General features: G+C 35.1%; 2 protein-coding genes across 3 annotated transcripts in view; both read left to right on the plus strand.

The window, feature by feature from the left end:
- IPO11 (importin 11) overlaps positions 1 to 17,531 on the plus strand; it is a 96,230-nt gene extending 78,699 nt beyond the window's left edge. Inside the window, exons 28-30 of the mRNA XM_007424193.4 lie at positions 8,643 to 8,738; positions 9,085 to 9,169; positions 16,121 to 17,531. Coding sequence (XP_007424255.1) covers positions 8,643 to 8,738; positions 9,085 to 9,169; positions 16,121 to 16,285 — 346 coding nt within the window. The 3' untranslated portion in view covers positions 16,286 to 17,531. The remainder of the gene's footprint in view (positions 1 to 8,642; positions 8,739 to 9,084; positions 9,170 to 16,120) is intronic.
- Positions 111 to 8,636, plus strand: LRRC70 (leucine rich repeat containing 70). Of its 2 annotated transcripts, none has more exons than XM_088130448.1 (2): positions 111 to 2,132; positions 2,705 to 8,636. In XM_088130448.1, exons 1-2 carry the CDS (start codon positions 2,021 to 2,023, stop codon positions 4,579 to 4,581), a joined length of 1,989 nt encoding a protein of 662 aa, XP_087986574.1. In that variant the 5' UTR covers positions 111 to 2,020; the 3' UTR covers positions 4,582 to 8,636. The 2 variants fall into 2 exon arrangements, with proteins under 2 accessions (XP_087986574.1, XP_007424254.1); XM_007424192.3 differs by having other exon boundaries at positions 2,084 to 2,311.
- Positions 17,532 to 22,079: the final 4,548 nt, after the last annotated feature.

Below are 22,079 nucleotides of genomic sequence, written 5' to 3' on the forward strand. Positions count from 1 at the left end.
ATGGTGAAAGTATATTCTCTCTTATTCCAGAATCTAGAATTAATAGAATAATTAATTTAATTACAGGAGGTAGTCTGGTTGAATACTAGAAAAAAAACTTCCTAATTATGAGAGTGTTTCATCATTCCCCACCATGAAGTGGTAGGGACTCTTTCATGGGATGCATTCAAGTGAAGCCTAGACAGCAGTCTCTCTGCTTTCATTTGGATTCCTATACTGATCAGAGCATTGAATTTGATGCCTAATTGATCATTTTTCTATGGTTCTCTATTGCCTAAGTACACCCCCAACCAGAACAGCCATATCCCCTGAATCCTAAAATCCTGTCCTGGAATCAGTAATGTTTTGCCCATATTTAGTTTTAGGTTGTTCTTCCACATCTAGTACCATTTCCAGTTCTTTATGGCTTGGAGCCATTCAGAAACCCTGGAGATACCCAACTCCAAACTACAGGAAAGGATTATGATCAACATATTGATGACAGCAAGCTCCAAACCTGTGAATGATCCTTCATATAGATACAAAGTAACATAAACAAGAGGGGGAAAAAGTTTTGCTTGGGCTCCTTAGGAAAATTCCTGGGGAGTTTAATAGAAGTCTCTCAGTACCTCTAATAGTGGTAGAGGAAAAGTAGAGTGGAAAGATTTTAAAGTGGCACCTATAAACCAAATGTCCAGGTCCAAATGTTCCGAAAAAACAACATAGTAAATGTTATTAGGCATGGTAAAGGTTATTAAAATTATTGGTATCAAGATACCATTGTCAATAATATCAAAAGATCCCAGAATATCAACAAGATTTTATTTCCCTTGTCTTTCTCTTGGTAATAAGCATCCATCAGGACAGCCACAGCCATTTTTTGTTCTATATCCAGATGGAAAAGCATCAAGAGGATGCAACCATTATGATCAGTTTGAATGAAAGTGAATTATTGGCACCAGACATTTGTTAAAATTGGCCAGCCAAAGATGGCTTCTTAAGCAAGGGCCTTGCGAACACCTCCTTTCAGAAGATGGGAATCTTTATGTAAGAAATAAATGTTAATACAATGACTGATAATTGGCTGGATCAGGCCAATTAGAGGGCTTTTTTTCCTCATTGTAGCACAGTGCCTACACTTCCTCTTCAAGGAGAACTTTGAGAAATCAGGTGTCTTGTCTATTCTGCAGCATTTGTTAGGACCACTTCACATGCACAAACATCACCAGTCTGAGATCAGTACCACCCTTATGTGTCCCATATTGTGGAGCTTCGAGCAATTAACTTCTGAAGTTACTTGCTCCAGAGGAAGCACACTAGAGGCAGGTTTGAGGGCTTTCCTTTGTAGTTATGTGGCATGCTTTTCTTCACGGAAATTTCTGTCTTCTGGAGTTTCCCCTTCCCTCCTGAAACAAAAACTCTGTAATTATTTTCTGGCTGCTTTGGGGAGTGCTTTGCTGTGCCTCCATAAAGTGGACACTTGTTTATTTTTACTTTGTTCTCCCTTGCTGTGAAAAAACAAATGCAGCAAGCAAAGAACAAGGAAGGGTGGAAAGCTTCTGTGGTTTATAGTGCTGTCACATTGACCAAATGGAAGGAGTGCTGGCTGGCTAAAGGAAAAAAGTGTGAAAACACTCACAGAGCATCACAAAAAAGCTGGTGACAGTTGAGCAAAGCCAAGGGCAGTATGGAAGAGACCACAGATTAGAAAGTGATTTTTTTATAACCATATGCTATCATTTTTGCTATCTGTAACTATTTCATATATGTTCATTCAGGTATTCTGTGTGGACCATAATAATTCTTTTAATAGTAGTTTGTGGGCAAAAAAACTTTTTAAAGTTGAATACAGTGAAATATTTCTTTCTCTTATAAGCAATTGCTTTCATCATTTACAAACACATTACTTATTTAATTACTCTTATATTTAGATTTGCTTCAACATATACAGTAGTTTAAAAAGACAAATGTATCAAGTTTAGTTTTAGAATAAGTTACAGAGATTTTTTTTTTCCAGCAGTATTTCAGAACTGCAGATAAAATGACTTCCTGTCTCTCAGTTTCCTGTATCCATGGTAACTTGATTTCAACCAGTCATTATAGAGGAGCCGATGGGAAGAGTAGTATTTCCTGTAGGAACAGTTGCACAACTGGTAGGCAAACTGTGAGAAACTTACATGTTATTTAGAAAGTAGTTAAATTCTCTCTCTCATATATATATATGATATATATATATAAATATTATATATATATATATATGTAACAGTATTAGCAATTCAGCTGAGCAACAGAAGAAAAAAAATTAACTGACAAAATGAGCTTCATATTCTGGGTGAGAACAATTTTAATATATTTTTAAACTTAGAATAGTAGAAATGTTAACAATGTAAGCTACTCAGATAGGAAATGGGGAGGAGAAATTTCCTTTTGCAGCTATGAAGGATGAGTCATATTAAAGATTGCAGAATATAACTTACAATATAACTTAACTGACAACTTTGTATCAAGTTTTACATTCTGTTGAAATAATGTAAACTACATATAATTTTATTACTAACCATCTTCAAATATTGTAAATATAAATTTTAACTATAAAATAAGCAATATGATAAACAATGAAACAAAATATTATAAAGCACTGTTAAATAATTGTATAAGTAATGCTTATAAAATAATGAAATATGAGAATTTTGAATAAGCAGTTTTTAAACTTTTTTTCTGATAGCACAATCAAAGATGACTGGGAGAGTCAAAGCCTGGGATATGTATCAACTTCATCACTTTGAGTCGTTTCGGCATATTCTTAATTGTCTTCTGCTGCTGATGATCCAAAAGGATATATTTTGTTGTCCATCAGTTTGCCAGCAATGTACAGGCAGACAAGCTGACTGTTGTAATTCAGGTCTTTCATTTATCCCAAATAATTTTCCACAGAATACTTTATTTCTGTACTTAAGTGGCAATAATATATCACACATAAATCCAAACACACTGATAGGCCTCCAGCAGCTGCTTGTGCTACACTTGGATAATTCTAGCATTTTATATGTATATCCAAAGGTATTTGCTGAACTGAAAAAATTATGGTATCTACAGCTGAATAATAATCATATAAAATATTTGTATCCTGGAACATTTGAAGGACTTTCAAATCTTCATTCTTTATATCTGCAGAATAATGAAATTGCCTTTGTTTCTAGAGGATTATTTAGTAACCTTGCTTCAGTTTACTATCTAATGCTTCAAAACAATTGCCTCAGGATCCTTGGTAGCCGCATTTTCTTTGGCATGATTAATCTCCGGATTCTTAATCTAGCAAACAATAAGATTTCACAGATATCAGAAACAGCATTCCATCACCTTGATAATCTTACAAGTTTGTACCTCGAAGGAAATAATTTAACATGTGTGCCATCCACTGCGCTTCTAGTGTTGAGGAAACTTCAAAGACTTTCATTGTCACTAAACCCTGTTGGGTCAATTCCTCCTTTTGCATTTAAAGGACTTAGCAAGCTTGAATATCTGTTTTTAAAAAGTGCAAAAATAAACACTATTAATGCAAATGGCTTTTCAGGGCTGGTTAATCTTAAGAAGCTAGTTTTGAGCGATAATAATTTAGTAAAAATCAATTCCCATACTTTCTCACTGTTGGATCATTTAATGTTTCTGCATCTTGACAGAAACAAAATAATTGATATTGCAGATAATACATTTGAAGGAATGGGATCCTCTTTGAAGATACTCAATCTAGCATTCAATAATCTTACATTTTTACAGCCTACAGTGCTCAAGCCTTTGGTTTCTTTAACTCACTTACAGGCAAATTACAACCCTTGGAACTGTAGCTGCAGATTACATAGATTGATGAATTGGCTAGCATCTTCTTCTGTCTCCATAAAACTCCATTGCCAAAGTCCTTCCAATTTGCATGGAAAGTATATGAATTATGCTAACTTGCATTTGTTTAGAAATTGTTTCAACAGTAGAAGTCCTGAAATTTTCAAGAACAATAAATCTGCAGGAATCCATCAGAGCTTTACTACTTCATTAATGGCACAAAGTAAACACCCCACAACTAATACAGTTAAAGAACAGTTGAACTTTAATGCAAATACAGTGACTTCATTGGCAAAAGTATCCTCTACATCTGCTTATCAAAATATCTATGAAGAACATTCTAGTAGGAAGCCAAAACAGGAACAAATAGCAACACAGAAGATACCTGCTAATTTGACCATGAAAGAAAATAAAGTACTATATCCTGAAGCTGTTTCTAGATCATTTAAAACATCACCGATTTGTGCACAGCAGGTAGAGAAACTAAAGCAGGCTTTTGACATTTTATTAACCTTTTTCATCTTGGCCTGTTCTGTGATCATCTTTTTGTTCTACAAAATCATTAAATTGAAACAGAAATGCAGTGTACAAAAGAACTCTGACAATGCAATAGAATACTATGGCTTTTATCAGGCTGGTAGTTACAATGTTACTGTACCCCAGAATCCACTGGAAAATTCTGAATTGGACCATGTTCAACTTTCTAAACCAACAGCCCTTGAAAACCAAGCACAGGTTATCTTATTTGAACATTCAGCGCTTTAATACACTCATCACAAATTTTCTTTTCGCATGTATAAAAGCCCAAATAGTAACAGTATGTGAAATTTGTAAATAAAAGTTTAACTAATGATGTTGGGGTGGGAGGTTGAATTGAAGCTAATTTTTTTGCAAACCTTATATTTTGCTCTAATTTTAATATCTGCATTTTAATTATTATAAATGTATTTTATCTGTAATTATTCAATTTTAATTGACCTGCCTGTAGAAATTATTCATTAATAATTAATGTTATTTTATGTTTAGTATTCTGCCTATATTTGATATTAAATATTGTCTTAAAAGAACAGGATTTTTTTTTTTTACTGTTCATTAGTATTGATAGATTTCTAGAAACAATTTCTGTTATTTCCTGCAACTAGCTATTACTGACGCCATCATGAAACTCAGTAATATTTGTTGGCTAAGACAGTTTTTATTATGAAAATATTGTGAAAAAATGTTAGCACTATAACAAAGCGCAGTGTTCTAAAGAGATTGTATATCTGTTCTAATTCATAGGTAATAATTAAATTATCAAGAATAATTAAAGAGACAATTTACAAGAAAATTTATTTACTTGGTTTCAACCCACATTTCCCTTTGATAGAAGTCACAATGGAAGCACTTTGAATATTGGAGTTTTTTTTTTAATAGCCCATAGCACTTCAGCTAGAGGAAATAGCAGAAGTTTTTTATCAACTTCTTCCCATACAGTTTTCTTTGCCCTTTAAAAAAACACTCTGGTGGTGGAGGCCAAATAGTTCTTAAAGAAGTGCAGAAAGCAGGAGGAGTAGGAGAAAAGAGGTTTAGTTCGAATATCAGTCTCTTTCAAAGCACATGGGTTCTTCCATTCACAGAAGGAAAAAAAAATCTGGATTTGGTACATGGGATAATTATAACCTTCCAGGAACTTTACTAACATCTTTAAAAAATGCATTATGATGTGTACACATCTATTAATGTATGTGTAACATATACATTCTGGACAATGCATATGCAGCTCACATGTACTCACATTGTATTTCCTCTGCTTTTGATGTCTTATTTTGTGGGAAATAAGAATTAATAGTAAATACTGGAGTGAAAGAGAGGGAGGGAGAGAGAGAGAGAGATTTTAAAAAGCCACAGATTTTATTAATTATAATTCATAGTTTGGTTTTCATAAGCCCAGGACCTTTTTAACTGGGCAGTCTAATTGCTGGCCAGGAATATGTTCCCAGCCTGTGGGGCTATTCTGACATTAGGTATATGACAGATGAGCTATATTTAACTTTGAAACTCTACTCCTCACTAGCTCTTTTGGGGAGCACTAATGTGCCCATGGAATTTTCCTTTAGACCACTAGGCTTCAATTTCCAGCCTTTTAAAAGATGTTTAATTTAGAAAACAAAACAGTTAGCTGCCATGGTACAAAGCAAGCATCATCTTTATTTACTAGAGTACCTTATGGCCCTACGTAGTCCCAGTTGGGCATTCTTAGAAAATAGAAACAATGCATACTGCATCTTATACTTGATTTAAAAGTGTGCTCCTATTCCAAGAACAAAAAAACTAAGATAAATTGGAATGGTAGAGATCATTTGGAGTCATAGAGAGGTGGAGATGAATAACTTCATAATTCTGTTAATTACTATTGCTGGGTTTATATACTGGTTTGAATTTTAATATTCCTGAGTATTGTCAAGTTCTGCTCTCAAAATGGAACTTTCTTACTATAGTCTGTTGTATTACCCCTGAGATTTGGGCCTTCTCAAGCAACATGGTGACAGTAGCAGAAAAGGAGAATCAATAAAAATGAGGGAACCGCTTACCTGTTTTTCAAATGGAAATACCTATGCTTCCAACTTCCTTCTTCTTTCAATTCAAATGGAAATATCTCTGCTTCCTGGATGCTGTAGGAGAAATGAGGAAATATTAAGATACATGATTCAACCCAATATCATGAAATTATAAATGTTTCTGCAAAATGATGCATTTCCAGATTATTGAATCTAGTATAGTGGTTCTTAAACTGTTTGACTCAATTACCCCTTTTCCTGGTCTTCAAGAATCGTTACCTCCACAAAAAAGACAAACTGCTCTTTTACACAAGGGTCTTGGCAGCAGGAGTCACAAACTAGATCTTTGACTCATAAAGAATTGCAAATTGTTCCATTACCCCCAGGATATGGGGTTTAAGAACCACTGATCTAGTGGATCATAGTTAAAGTATGTATAGCAAGTACATAGCTTGTTCTAAGAACTGGTTTTGGTTCCCATTTTTATAATAGTTATTTTCATAACTATTATAACTGGTTATGATTAGTAAAATAGTGTGTGATTCTCTTCTTTTTCTTATTTGGATCCTAGTAGACAGCTTTTGTAAGGGCCTTCTAAGAGTCTAGGAAAGATAAAGGAGGTTTTCAGAACATGAAAGGCAAGGACAAGGTAGACATTTCAGCATTATCTCTTAAGCTAGGTGACAGTCCATCTATTAGAGAGACTAAAAAATAGGATCAAACAGCTCACAAATGTACACATTAATAAAATGAGGGCTGGAGTATACTTATTTTGTTTTCAAGATTCTATTAAGGAGACTGTGTGAATCCAACATACTATGTTGTGTTTGCTCACATTTTTCTTTATTAGAATGTTTTTTTAATGGACAAGTCAATAATTAGTAAAAGGATGGAAAGTTTTGACTCAGTACAATAGATCAATGCATTACAGTAGTTGATTCCCTCCTTAAATTGGTAGAGTAGGAGCATTTTGTTTTGTTTTTTAAAGTATAAATTATGCTAATTATGCTGATGACGACTACTTTTATAAAAGTACAAGACATTGTTATCTGTTGGAGATAGTTAATGGTACCTTTATGCAAATGACATTTCCTGCTCATAGTCATCAGTCTTTTCAAGTTGTGAGCACTATTGTGCAATCTTGCATAATCTTGTGGACTTCTGTTTTTTAAAATTTAAATTTAAACTATATTTAAAAGATTAAAAATGGCAAAAGTCTTACAAAAGACCCTGGAAGTTTTGTAAGATTTTGGACTATAAACATTTGAAGTCAGTGGATGCCATCTTATGGTGTTGTGGGTATCATGACATCCATGGTGCTCATTTGCCAAACCTGTAGCATAATCTCTGCCTGTTGTAACTACAATAGTATTTCCTGAGCTGCATTTTGTATTTTATTATTTTGGTGAAAATGTGATCATAAAATAATTTCAAGACATAAAAAAGGTTTTGGGGTTTTTTTGTTTTTGTTTTTTGTAGAACAGAACAGACTTGTATTTAGTATGATACATGTATACATCCAGAGAAAAAATAATAGTACTGTTACTAATTTTTGGTAATTAAAATCATCCATATAATTAAACATGTATCCCTGAATAATTAGGGAAATCTTAGCACCCTAATTTTCTGGGTCACAGTGTGGATGCATAGGTCCTGTTGATGGTAACAGTGTAATATCAGCCTGTTTTCTTGAAGTGAAATCCTTTGTCCACCTAATAAACAATCAGTGCTGTGACATATAACAGTGACTGTTTCAAAAAAGAAGGCTTGTCTACAAGGAGAATGAAAACAGATGACAGAATTAATTCCTTTTTCTTTGCAACTGACTGTATTCCTCAATATATACTTGAGGCTTGGGAAACCCTTCAGGGCAGCTGTATGGTTACATGGGGAAGAATTGAGCAATTGAGCAGGGAGTTTTCTCACTGGTTAAATAAAAATCATGTTATTAAACATATGTAGGCCAATGTGACTGGAATTGTCAAGGTAAATTGTGCCACACTTGTTTAAAAGTCAATAATTGCAGCCTGATTTTTTATACTTAGATTATGCTCTATTTAAGTAGCATGTGCTCTCTCATTTTTAGAAATTGTCTTCCATGTAGAAACTATATAACATTGGTTGTTATACAGTATTCTGAAGCCAGGATATTCTTAGTTTTTGGATAAGCCATTTATCAGTGTGATCAGCTAAGCATTAAACAAAATAAAATTTAAGTGATATATTAAAAGTAATGCTAAACATTTCCTCTTTAAACAATTTAAATAATTTCCATGTCTTTTCTAGTATTATCCAAGATAAATTTTGTGGTATCATAAATATTTCAGTTGAAGGGTTACATGATGTTATGACTGAAGATATAGAAACAAGAACATTCAAAGAGTAAGTAGAACATTTAATTTGTATGTGCATACTGCATTTCAACTGCTAGAATAGGTAACTCATTTTAGTCCTAGTTTGTCACTAGAGGGAGTAAATGCATTTCGATATTATTCTTATATGGAAATAGTACAAATGTGATTATATATTACTCTTAGATTGGCTCATAAAGATAGATAATATTTTAAATGCATTTTCAAGTTTTTATCATTGTTCCTCCTGTATTGACAAAATCTTTATGGATACTTCTGTATAAGTCTTTAGCTTTGAGAAGCACATATTTGTAGAATTCCTTAAAATGCTTCTTAGAATGATTGGAAGCCTAATATGTTTGCATTTGTTTTTTTAGTTGCATGTTGATGCCTACTTCTGAAGAACCCAAAGTGATAGAAGAAGAAGAACCACCCACAGAACAGGACAAAAGGAAAAAGATGGTATAGTCAAATTCTTAATTATCATAATATATAATTTAGCAGTCTGTAAAGTAACTTTTTCCTCAGCCCAGCTATATGATTATTCTCAGATGCACTGTTGATGAAATATTGAACTCAGATGTTGAATGTTTGAGGTGGGGGGAGGTATTAAAATAAACAAAATAATGATTGCTCATTAAAAACCAACAAGAACAATAATCAGCTAGAGAAACATAATCTATAATTCAGAATTGAAATGTGAACCTTCAGTTTTGAACCCCTGGCAACTGTTCCCTGCAGTTTTCTTGTCAGCATTTTTCAGAAATGGCTTGCCATTGCCTTCTTCTTAGAGCTGAGAGAAGTGACTGACCTAAGATCACTGACCTGGCCTTGTGGTAAGGTGGCACCAACTCAGAGTCTTCTGGTTTCTAGTCTGTCTCCTTAGCTACTACACTAAACTGGCTCTCAATCTGTGGTTACATTGTGATAAAATAGTTATAAGAAAATAAAAATAGGAAAATTCTATTTGGTCCCAACTAGAAGTAAATCTCGAGGATTCCCTAGAGGTCAAGCTTGACTCTAGAGAGCAAGAGATTCCCATGCCACATCACACTATATTTCAAAACCCTCTCTGAGCATGGAGAAAGAGTTGTGAAATCAGCCTACAATTCCATTTTAACTTGCCCACTCACCAATAACTTAATTTATAACTTAGAACCCTGTGAAATGATTTAGAATCATAGAATGTAAGGGTTGGAAGAGGCCTTGTAGATCATCTAGTTCAACTTTCTGCCTAGTGCAGGAATTATTATTGCATCCCTGACAGATGGCTATCCAGCCCTCTTTAAACACCTCCAGCAAAGGAGAGTCCACTGTCTCTAGAGATTATCTGTCCTATTGATGAATAGCACTTACCATGCATGACACTAAAGTATTTAGGGCAGGGAAACCCAAAACTGATCGTGAAAAGTTCCAGAGGGAACCCTTTAAATTGGATAAATAGCCAACCAAATGCCACATATACTTCTGTTTAAGTGCATGTAAACTGGTGCACATTTGGGCAAAATTCCAAGTTTTTGTAGTTTCAGGAAGGAGCTAGAAGACATCCTTGATACCCTCATTCATTCATTCATTCATTCATTCATTCATTCATTCATTCAATTTGTATAGCCACCCATCTCAACAAGTGGCACTGGGTGGCAAACAATTTTAAAATAAATTAAAAACAATTTCTATCATAAATACAAAAATTTAAATACACAGCAGCTGAGGAAGATATCACAACTGACAGTTGTTAGTACAACCAGAAGACGGGACCCTTCACATACTTGGTGGCCCCAGGCCCAGAACTAGGTCTTAAGGGCATTACAAAAGTCCAGCAGGGTCAGGGCCATCCTAATCTCTGGAGGAAGAATGTTCCATAGAGTGGATGCTATGGCAGAAAAGGCATGCCTCCTGGGCTCCACCAACTGGCATTCCTTCAGGTACTGTTAGTACTCATGGTTTGTGCTTCTTGTCTGGACTACCTCAGAGGGCTGATAACTAATCAATACAATTTAACCATTGTCAGTAAATACTATTCTGAAGTGGTGGTGACTTTCCTTCTCAGTATCTAACAAATTCTCTTTTTTTCTTAGTACCTCCTTGATATGTGCATTAAAACCACTCTCTGTTTAGTTGTCTGTGAAGTAAATAGCATTCCTGAAAATAGAACTGTGAAGGTTTGGGATTTTAATATTCTACTTAATCTAAATTAGCTTCCAGGATACATAGCAATTCAAAAAGTTACTAACTACAGTAACTGCTAATGAATCTGAGGAATTATTTTAGAAATACTGCATATGTTTAATCATTGCTATTCTTTAAGACATATGTATAGTTTGCTTATAGAAAAAGATGACTCGAGACAACTAGTTCTTGTACTTCATCTTTTCATCATGGGAAATTTAAAGCACAATTCTATGAATATGCTTTCAAAATGTGGAATAAATTCCAAGAAAGCATTACAGGGTTATAGCTTTATTTTTTAAAAAAATCAAACATTGTAAGCCATGTGTACATGTAGCTTGTAAACATTGATTCCCAATTTAATGAAATATAGAAGTGAGAATGTTAATTAAAGCAAATCAAAGCATTTAAATATAGTACTAACTCTAAATTTGGTATTGCTTAGCTTCCAAAATCAAATAACACTGCATGCATTCAAGGATGTGCTGTTCTACCATTATACAACTACAGTTATTATGCAACCTCCATGGGGGATGGGGTTGCCTGTTCATATCCATGAAAGCCGCGTTTTCTGTAGGACTAAATAAAAGAGGTAAAAATCCAAACTTGCTTAATATAATTCCTTTTTTCTTTGCTTTTCAACATTACCAAGGAGAATGGTGGATGTTCCCTTTTTATTCAGAAAATATCAAATGAAGATATCTTAAATCCAAATTATATTAAATATCCAAATGCTCCTTGTTTGTTTGCATAGATACAACTAATGTGTAAACCAATTTCGGATGTTCAGAAATACTAACTCCTGAACAGTAATGCCGTATCTCTGTCAAATTCACAACATTTCCATTTTTGGAAGATTATTACAGAAATTCCTTTTTTGGAATGTGATTGTATAATTTAAAAGTGAATCTGGGCTTTTGGGTAATCAATTCAATTAAAGTAAAAGGCTTACATGAGAAATTTTTGCTCAGCAAGAATGCTGTTAAAATGTGAGTGTGCTTCAAAGTAAAATATATGTTGACATGGTGTAGGTTCACATAAAAATGATTTGTGAGATCCATCAGCTTTGTTAAAATTGCTGTAGAGTGCTTTCTGTTGGCTAAGTGAAGAACTAGTTGTCAAATGACAGTTTTTCTTTTAATCATAAATTTAAAGTTATTTTTTGCACATAAGTAGAATTAGAACTGCCATACAGGTTAAAATTAGAATGGTCATTTGATTTTTGCAAGCTTCCCAAGCTGCTTCATTTGGTCTGATTATTTAAAGGGACTATTTATTTGATCAGAATTGAATTTTGGATTGGTTGGTGGCTGGGTGGGTAGCAGGATTATGGTGGCCAGAAGTCACATCGTACTCATTTTTACAAATGTACTGTATAATACATGCAACCAAAAGAAGCAGCAGCCTCTGATCGATATAGCGAAGCGCTGAACAACTGTTATAAAAACCCATAGGCTGGAAACTTTTCCACTTCAAGCAAGTTTGGCATTTTCAAAGTTGTATGAAGTTTGTTTTTCAGATGATAGTTTTAAAAAATTGAAAAGCTGGGAATTCATGGTACTTGCTTCCTCATATCAAATAAAGTAATCCAAATACTTCTGCAGACTCTGGATATTAAGATGAATATGCTAAGTAGAATCATACTGATGTGGATAGGAAAATATTTGAAACTTTTCTAGAAAAACCATATCTAACTAGACCATGTTACAGAATATTATAAATAGCAGCCTGTCTTTATGAGAAACATTTAAAAGGAAGTGTGTAGCTCCTTGCTAAGCTACATATTCTGCATGGTGCTGATTTTGAGTATGTCGTTACTGAGTATCTCAGGCTGAAACATGTTATTGTTGACTGGGTATAGTTATTTTCAAAAGCAACTGACTTGTATCTCCTTGAATGACCTGGTTGGCATGAAATGGACAGCTGCAAACCTATTACTTACTCCTTAACTTTTTTTTGCAAGCAGCAAAACTAACCAACATTCAGCATTTAATCATTCGTTCCAGTTATGTCCAAACTGGGAAGTACAGTTTCACATGAAGGGCATATAAAGTTAGATCAGCAGTTGTCATTACAAGTCAGAAGGCTATAGGAATTGATGGAATATCTACAGAAATATGGCAAGGTGAATCAGTAAAGGTTCTAACCAAAGTATGCCAGTAAATCTGGAGACTAACACAGTGGCCAAGAGATTGGAAGAGGTCAGCTTCAGATCAATTCCAAAAAAAGGAGACTTAACAGAATCAGTTATCAACAATAAAGGAAAAAGTAATCAAGAAATATGCTTCAAATTAGCACTTGCTAGGATAACAATGAAGGCCTTTGAAGTGTTACTCAGATGCTGGAACCTTCCTATATCTAAAAGATCAGAATTGTGCAGGCAATGGTATTCCAAGTGACACTCTATGGAAGCCAGAATTGGACTTTGAAGAAACAGGATAGAAAAGTAATGATGCTTTTAAATTTTGGTGTTGGAGAAGAAAACTAACATGGGTCACGTATCAAATCTGGTGATTTCCAGATGTTTTGGACTATGCCTCCCATAAGTCCCAGTCAGTGTCAAGGTGTTTGGGAAGTGCAATCTGAAACATCTGTGGAGCACCATTTTACCTTAATTCTGAGGTGCCCTGCTGCTTTCTAACTTCTACCTCCATGGCAGAAAACTTCTCCATATGAAGCCCATAAAGGAGCTTTTTAAATAATGAATCAAAACAATATTTAAAGCATTCTTAATAGGACCTTATAAAAACCTGTGATAATATAATACTTGCCCTCAGGCTTACAGCCTAAAAAACACAAGACAGCAAAACGTGTGGTGGCAAAAGGAAGATAAAAGAAAGCTCAGCACAGATACTGAGAGTGTGTATAATAACCAGCTGGGTTGGAAGCTGCTCAGTAGATTAATGAAATAGTGGTTGGTGGGTGCCAGTTGAGAGAAGGCCAAGATAGTTCTTGCAGAGACAGTAGTGTTGTTTTCTCCTGAGTTTACTAATGAAGAACTGTGAAACAGGTATCCAATGTACTTATTTCTTAGCATCACTAAAAAGAGAGTGCTTTTAGCTAATTCAGATCTTTAATTTGGGACACTTTATACTTTTTTTTTTTTAATTTCCATATCCTTTGCTTCCATTCCACTTGCTTTTAAGATATTCTGTAAGAAAGTGATGGCTATCTAGAAATATTTTGGAGAAACTGATAATTAGAAAACTGCTGACAGTGAATAAACTAACAGAAAAAGTGGCTTTTTATTGTTCCCTAAGGAGATTGGATGCTATTAATAAGTTGAGAGTTAAACTGTACATAATGTGTTATCCCTTTATATGCCTTTGTTCACATAACAATACTATGGCAGGCACACAGTGCTGAATTGTTAAAGTAATTTGCAGGGAGAAAAATGCAGACTTTAGCAAGTTGTATGGTAATTCTTCAATGCTCTTGCAGAATCATACTGTCACAGGCTTCACTCTCACACCATACTAGCTGTGAATGGAAGACACTAACAATATCCATTGACAGCAAGATGAGTCTAATTCAGTTTCTTCACCCATAAGAACTTTTCTCTGCACACCAGCCAAGAAGCAAGCATACAGAATGTAAAGGTTCATGGGAGAAAAGTTCAAAGGCTGCTTATATGCCATTAGTTCAATATGCCATTATTAATTTGAGATTATGAAACTATAATCCAATATATCCGAAGGCACCAATTTGTCTTAACCACTACGCCAAACTGGCTCTCACCTTCAAGTCATTGTTGACTCCTGGTGACTGCCTGGACAAGTCCCTGCAGTTTTCTTGGCAAAATTTCAGAAGTGGTTTGTCATTGCCTCCTTCCTAGGGCTGAGAGAGAGTGACTGTCCCAAGGTCACCCAGTTGGCTTTGTGTCAAAGGCAGGACTAGAACTCAGGGTCTCCCAGTTTCTAGCCTGGTGCCTTAACCGCTTGAGACTCCAAATTATTTTCTCTTCTATTAGAATTATTTGTGTTTCTGTGCCACTACTAAATTTTGGGAATGGAGATGGGGAGTCTTTGAAAAGAAGACCTTTCTTTCACTATTTTGGGCTCAGAAATTGGATGTGTAACAATATTTATACTCAACCACTGTAGAGGTTCTGTTTGAATGTGTAAATTGCTGCTTTAGTTTTTTTTATGTCATCCTGAACTATATAATTTTTTTGTGTGTGAAATATATAGCTTTGCTAAAGATGAAACTTGAACACTCAACATTAATGCTTAAAAGATTATTGCCAGTGTATCTGTCTATTTTTAGTTAGAATTTTGCAATTCTTTGTTCACACTGCAAATTTCACCATAGATTTCTCAGTTTTCAGTTTTCAGATTTCTCAATTTGTATTGGGGAAGGGGTTGCTTATTTTTGTTTTGTGCTTTTGGTTAAAAGGGATTTTCTGATAATTATGGAGCAATGGGGGAAAGAGTTTTTTCATTTTCATTTATTTTTCATAGCAAATTGGATTCATAGCTGCGGTCTTGATGTTGTTTACAAATAAGTTGTCTACTTATGTGTTGCCAAAAAAGAGTAATTATATCACCAGAGAAAGAGGCACTGTTTTACTGACAAATTGCATCCAAATTTAAGAATAGTTAAAGTAATTTGAATTGAAATTCATTGTATCACCTGCAAGGGATAGGGAAGGATGATAACCTGCAAACATGAATTTTCAGTTTACTATCTAGGTATACTTGTTCATGGACAAAATAAAAACATTGTTTTCCTCTTTTATGGTTTTTTGTTTTTAAAGCAAATTAAGAATGGGTAACTCTTTGAGGATTGCTGCCTCTGAAGTAGGACACAAGACCACCATAACTTATACTTTTTTATAGCATTACTGAGAAGGAATTTCCTGTAAAATATATAATATTATAAAACTTAAGATGATTTTATAAATACTAATCTTTTAATGTGTAAGTAAAAAACATCTCCAACGTTTATTGGTCTGTTAAACTGTTAACATCTGCCTCGAATAACTAATGACAAAAAAAAAATAAAGAAATGAAGGAAGTTCAGCAGTACATAATTATGGTACACAATAGGCACTGAGGCTAAATGTATTAATTTCAGTTGGTGAAATATCAGAATTTTGCTTTTCAACTGGTAGAGTATGTTTTCAGTATAAGCACTGCAGAAAACAAAAGCCTTTTTCACTGCAGTTAAGATTATAAAACTGATTATTACTGGTTTGCCAGCTATTTTGTTAAATTATATATTTTTCTTATCTTTATTCTGCAGCTTGCACTAAAGGATCCAGTACACTCTGTGTCACTGCAGCAATTTGTATATGAGAAGCTAAAAGCACAGCAGGAATTGCTGGGAGAACAAAGCTTTCAAGGTCTTATGGAAACTGTAGATACAGAAATAGTTGCGCAACTACAAGACTTCTTACAAGGATTCTGAATAAATGGAGACAAATCCTACATCTTCAACATTATAGAGGCAAACTGAGCAGCTTTCCATCTCATTACAAAATCTGCTTAAATAGAGAGTTTCTGTTGGAAATTAAGAGATGGCACTGCTTTCTTTCAATTGAAACACAATTGAGATAATATATACTACTACTGATAGTTTTACTGTCTTTTTCCTGCAATACTGTAGTCTATAATTGAAAGAAAGACTTGCAAAGAGAGATTCTCTAAAAATAGGTTTTTAATTTACTGTTAGCAAAATAATGATAACTTTGATCTCAGAATCATAAATTCTTCTCAATAATAATAGCTACACATATTTTTCTGCAAGGATATTAGCTCGCTTAGGTTGCCTTATACTACTGCTGACTGTTAAAACTGCAATAAAATGTAGGATTTAAAAATGAAACTTTGCAGTGGGATGTCAAGCAGTCAAGCATACATAAGCTCCACCAAGCAATTCAGCTGTATAAATAGTGGAAAGTATTATTATGATTTCCTCTATGGGGAGTTGAATACTAGTCTTTTGCATGAAAAGAAGTAATGAAGTCATTCTGCTGTTTTAAAATTACTTTGTTGAACCATTTACAAGAAATTAATTTGATTTGGTTTGATTTGATTTTAGATCCAAGAATTGTTTTGATCAATGCTTTTCTCCTTTGATATCCAAATTGATCCTTAATATCTTTGCAGGATGTACAATGTGATTTGAGTAGAATTTCTGTTGTGTAAAGATGTTCTCTTCAAGGGGTTAAGGTTAGTGATCCCAGTACTAATTTTATGTCTTTCTGAATTACTCTAAATTAATGGTAAGAATGGAATATTAAAATCTTCAGAAGAGAACATGAAGATTACAGGTCAGGGAAGGGGGGTTGAAAAGAGTTTGAGTTGAAATATTGTTAAAAAAATAAAGTATGCAACTTCTCTTTCCATATGTCCCCTACCCTATTTCCCATTTTTTTCTCTCATGTCTCCTATTTTAAGGAGAGGCACTTTTTTTTTCTTTTTAGGCAAGGCTTCTTATGCCTGTTTTTTGTTGTAAGAAATCTTTTTTTTAAAGAACATTTGACAATATACTAATAAAATTTTAGTATAATACAACAATCATATGGCAACTATAGGTAACTATAGAAAGTGAAGATCTTGTAAACTGTAGATTATTAAGTATACTAGAAAAATAAATTCGAATGCTTTCAAATTATAAAACTAAACATTTCAATTAAATTTTCCCAAAACAACTCTCTTCTGACTCATTCTGTGTACTTCTCTAAAGACATAAAGGGCTTATCAGTAATTGAGAATTAGTGGTTCATTTAACACACTTGTTGTGGATGTAAGGAATGGCAGTGCAATGAATGTTTAAATAGTATGATTGCCATATAATATTCTGTGTTACAAATCCCATCACCTTGGGTGTGTCTGCAATGTCAGCAAGTAGGTTACAAAATATTGCACGGTGTGAAATAACTCTAGGATTAAGACACATAGTGACATAACATATTCTAAATAGATAAAATTCAAAATATTGGTAATGTTTTGCACTAGACTTCAATATTATGACTGGTTCTTGTGGCTTCAAAGATACCAGTAATCGCTATCCTCTGTGGAGACCTAAATATTGCTCAATACATGGGCTGTATACACACACACACACACACACACACACACAGGGGCAAAAAAGTATTTAGTCAGCCACCAATTGTGCAGGTTCTCCCACTTAAAAAGATGAGAGAGGCCTGTAATTTTCATCATAGGTATACCTCAACTATGAGAGACAAAATGGGGGAAAAAATCCAGAAAATCACATTGTCTGATTTTTAAAGAATTTATTTGCAAATCATGGTGGAAAATAAGTATTTGGTCAATATCAAAAGTTCATCTCAATACTTTGTTATATATCCTTTGTTGGCAATGACAGAGGTCAAACGTTTTCTGTAAGTCTTCACAAGGTTTTCACACACTGTTGCTGGTATTTTGGCCCATTCCTCCATGCAGATCTCCTCTAGAGCAGTGATGTTTTGGGGCTGTTGCTGGGCAACACGGACTTTCAACTCCCTCCAAAGGTTTTCCATGGGGTTGAGATCTGGAGACTGGCTAGGCCACTCCAGGACCTTGAAATGCTTTTTACGAAGCCACTCCTTTGTTGCCTGGGCGGTGTGTTTGGGATCATTGTCATGCTGAAAGACCCAGCCACGTTTCATCTTCAATGCCCTTGCTGATGGAAGGAGGTGTTCACTCAAAATCTCACGATACATGGCCCCATTCATTCTTTCCTTTACATGGATCAGTCATCCTGGTCCCTTTGCAGAAAAACAGCCCCAAAGCATGATGTTTCCACCCCCATGCTTCACAGTAGGTATGGTGTTCTTTGGATGCAACTCAGCATTCTCTCTCCTCCAAACACAACGAGTTTAGACCAAAACGTTCTACTTTGGTTTCATCTGACCATATGACATTCTCCCAATCCTCTTCTGGATCATCCAAATGCTCTCTAGCAAACTTCAGACGGGCCCGGACATGGACTGGCTTAAGCAGGGGGACACGTCTGGCACTGCAGGATTTGAGCCCCTGGTGGCGTAGTGTGTTACTGATGGTAGCCTTTGTTACTTTGGTCCCAGCTCTCTGCAGGTCATTCACTAGGTCCCCCCATGTGGTTCTGGGATTTTTGCTCACTGTTCTTGTGATCATTTTGACCCCACAGGGTGAGATCTTGCATGGAGCCCCAGATCGAGGGAGATTATCAGTGGTCTTGTATGTCTTCCATTTTCTAATTATTGCTCCCACAGTTGATTTCTTCACACCAAGCTGCTTGCCTATTGCAGATTCAGTCTTCCCAGCCTGGTGCAGGTCTACAATTTTGTTTCTGGTGTCCTTCGACAGCTCTTTGGTCTTGGCCATAGTGGAGTTTGGAGTGTGACTGTTTGAGGTTGTGGACAGGTGTCTTTTATACTGATAACAAGGTCAAACAGGTGCCATTACTACAGGTAACGAGTGGAGGACAGAGGAGCCTCTTAAAGAAGTAGTTACAGGTCTGTGAGAGCCAGACATCTTGCTTGTTTGTAGGTGACCAAATACTTATTTTCCACCATGATTTGCAAATAAATTCTTTAAAAATCAGACAATGTGATTTTCTGGATTTTCTTTTCTCATTTTGTCTCTCATAGTTGAGGTATACCTATGATGAAAATTACAGGCCTCTCTCATCTTTTTAAGTGGGAGAACTTGCACAATTGGTGACTGACTAAATACTTTTTTGCCCCACTGTATATATATATATTTAAAGTTGTCTGAGTTCATCATGGCATTATCTTTCCTTCTTCCAAAGCATATCAGTGCAGCTCATTTTTTAAATGTTCATTGGGCTGCTCTTTTGTGTTAAGTGGATGGCCTCCTTTTTTTATATTCACAGATACTGCTTATATTGCTAATGTTCAAGGCAATGCCATCCAGTCTCATCCCAGCTTTGATGCTATACTAAAAATTGACTGGATTGTATTATCTGACACTCAAGCAGAGATCTGTTTCCTCTACAGATGATATTTCTGCCATGTAGTCCCTTTCCCTTGTCGTTACTCTCTTGAAGCGTGAACCATATCAGATACCATCTTTTAAGTCAGTATGCTAGTTAGCCATATGAATAGTGAGACCATGAAGAAGAGTAAGGGGTTTTTTAGTGGTGGTCTATGTAGTTACACAGCCAGTCTTCTTTTTTGCTCCAGGTACTTTTAACTAGGGACGCGCACTGCATGATTTTCAGAAGCTGAAGCTTTCAAGCACGCACATTGAAAATGCAAATATACTTTCAACTAAAAAAGCCTAAAGTAACTCTTCTTGACATTGCACAAACACAACTCTGATGTGTAACTGCATAGATGACCACTTCAGATGACTGATTCTAAACCTTTCTGAATGTTAAGGGGAGAAAGTACCCAGAGAAAACAAGACAGCTGATGTAGTGATGACATCTCAGTGTTATCTGAAATCTCTGTACTGGATAAGTAGTCAGATTAGTTTACTTAGCATAGTCACAGCTTCTAATGGAAGAATACTTTTATATCTAAAGAGACCATTTTGAAACATAATTTGTCATTAATTCACTGTAAGCCCTGGGATGTATTAATATACTTCTGAAAGCTAGAGAAAACACCCACATTTTTAGATGAGAAGAAAAGGAATGCCTGTAGCCTGTTAACAAGAGAACGGTTTGAAGGTTGCTACTGATGTACCTGGACATCTCTGATCCTGAAAATTGCCTTAGTGAGAAGCTACTATTGAATGTAGAATAAAAACAGGTACATTCCTTTGTCTAGAGATATGTGCTCTTACAAGATGGTACAATGGAGAGAAAGAGAATGCGGTTCACCTGAAAGCTAACTGGTGAAGTAATTTCCTGAAACTCTTATTTGTCACCACCTCTATATTTGTGCTGTTCATTAAATACGATTGGAGCAATTCATAAGGTTAAAAAATGATAAATTTTGAAAGTACACACATACATAAATCAACTCTTGATGAAATTCTGAATTCACTAGGAGAGCTTGGAAGCTTTACATTTAGTACTCTCTTTGTCTGATGGAAGTTTATTATTTTTGCTAAACTCCAGACACCCACCCTGCCATTAATGCATTCAGTCTTAATTTGTGTGTGTATGAATATTTGTATTTTGTATTTGCATTTTATTGCTTCCCAGCCATCTTGAATGCTCAAATTGAGTAGAAAGAGGTTAATGAATCAAATAAATAATAAATAAATTGGAAAGTTACCATGAAGACTCCTTTTTGGCAAAAAGTTATTCCTAATTAAGTAAATATACTAAAATGAAAAAATAAAAATATCAAAGTTTGAATAGCACCAAGCCTTTATGGGAGGGAAAAATAAAAACTCAACCAAATACATTTTATACGTATTCCTTTTTGTTTTATCACACACATTCCTGAAGTGACTCATTCCTGGTGCTTCAATTTACCTTTTATGTTCTTCCTGAAATACCCAGCTTTTAGTTCCATGTAACAGAGTGAGCTGAAGGATGCTTTTGTACAAACCATATCCACTTATTTCAACAAACACTGATTCTATATCATATATAGAGTGAAACGGGGCTGTTTAGTTTCAGACATGAACCATAGCATGCTGGTTCTGGGCAGAAGGGAAAGGGGAGGAAAGAAAGCATGTGTGGATATCAGTAGCAGCAGTGATGGCTATAGGAAGGCATAGAAGTGAAGTACTGTACTAGGGAAATCAAAGTGGATTGCTGAGATATGCCATGCTGGAACCATTCCATTACCGCTGAGACCATCATAATAAGGCTGTTTCCATCAGTCTTGAAAGAGGCAGAATGAGTTCTCCTTAAGAAGCCAAACTAGACCCAACAGTTTTGGATAAGGATCATCTTGACTCCAATCTTTTTCTTGGGAAGTTTATTGAGAAAGAGTGTTGTCAGACACAGAGCACTTTCAAGGAAGTGATTTATCTAGACCAATTTCACTCTGAATCCAGATCCAGTCATAGAACAGAAATGGCATTGATCATTCTGGTAGATGACTTTCCTCAGACCTGGATGCAGGGAGTGCATCCCTCATGTTTCTCTGAGACCTCTCAGTGGTTTTGAATACCATCAATCATGGTGTCCTTCTGGACCAAGTACATGGCTGGGAGTCAGCGCACCGTGTTTCAGAAGTTTCATTCCTACTTGAATGGTGAATGTCAGGCCTAGCCCAAGGAACTCCAGGAGACCACGCAGATTCAGTTCAGCAATGTTTATTAGCTACAACCTCTATCAAGAATCT

The sequence above is a fragment of the Python bivittatus genome, unplaced genomic scaffold (genome assembly GCF_059951505.1).
Source record: "Python bivittatus isolate LINGU-HERP-01145 unplaced genomic scaffold, Pbiv_v1 ctg000850_np1212, whole genome shotgun sequence".
Lineage (NCBI taxonomy): Eukaryota > Metazoa > Chordata > Lepidosauria > Squamata > Pythonidae > Python > Python bivittatus.

Coding starts and splice junctions, on each gene's coding strand:
- LRRC70 (XM_088130448.1), top strand. CDS start 2,021: ATGACTTCCTGTCTCTCAGTTTCCTGTATCCATGGTAACTTGATTTCA. Junction 2,133..2,704: donor TAGGAACAGTTGCACAACTG/GTAGGCAAACTG, acceptor TTTTTCTGATAG/CACAATCAAAGATGACTGGG.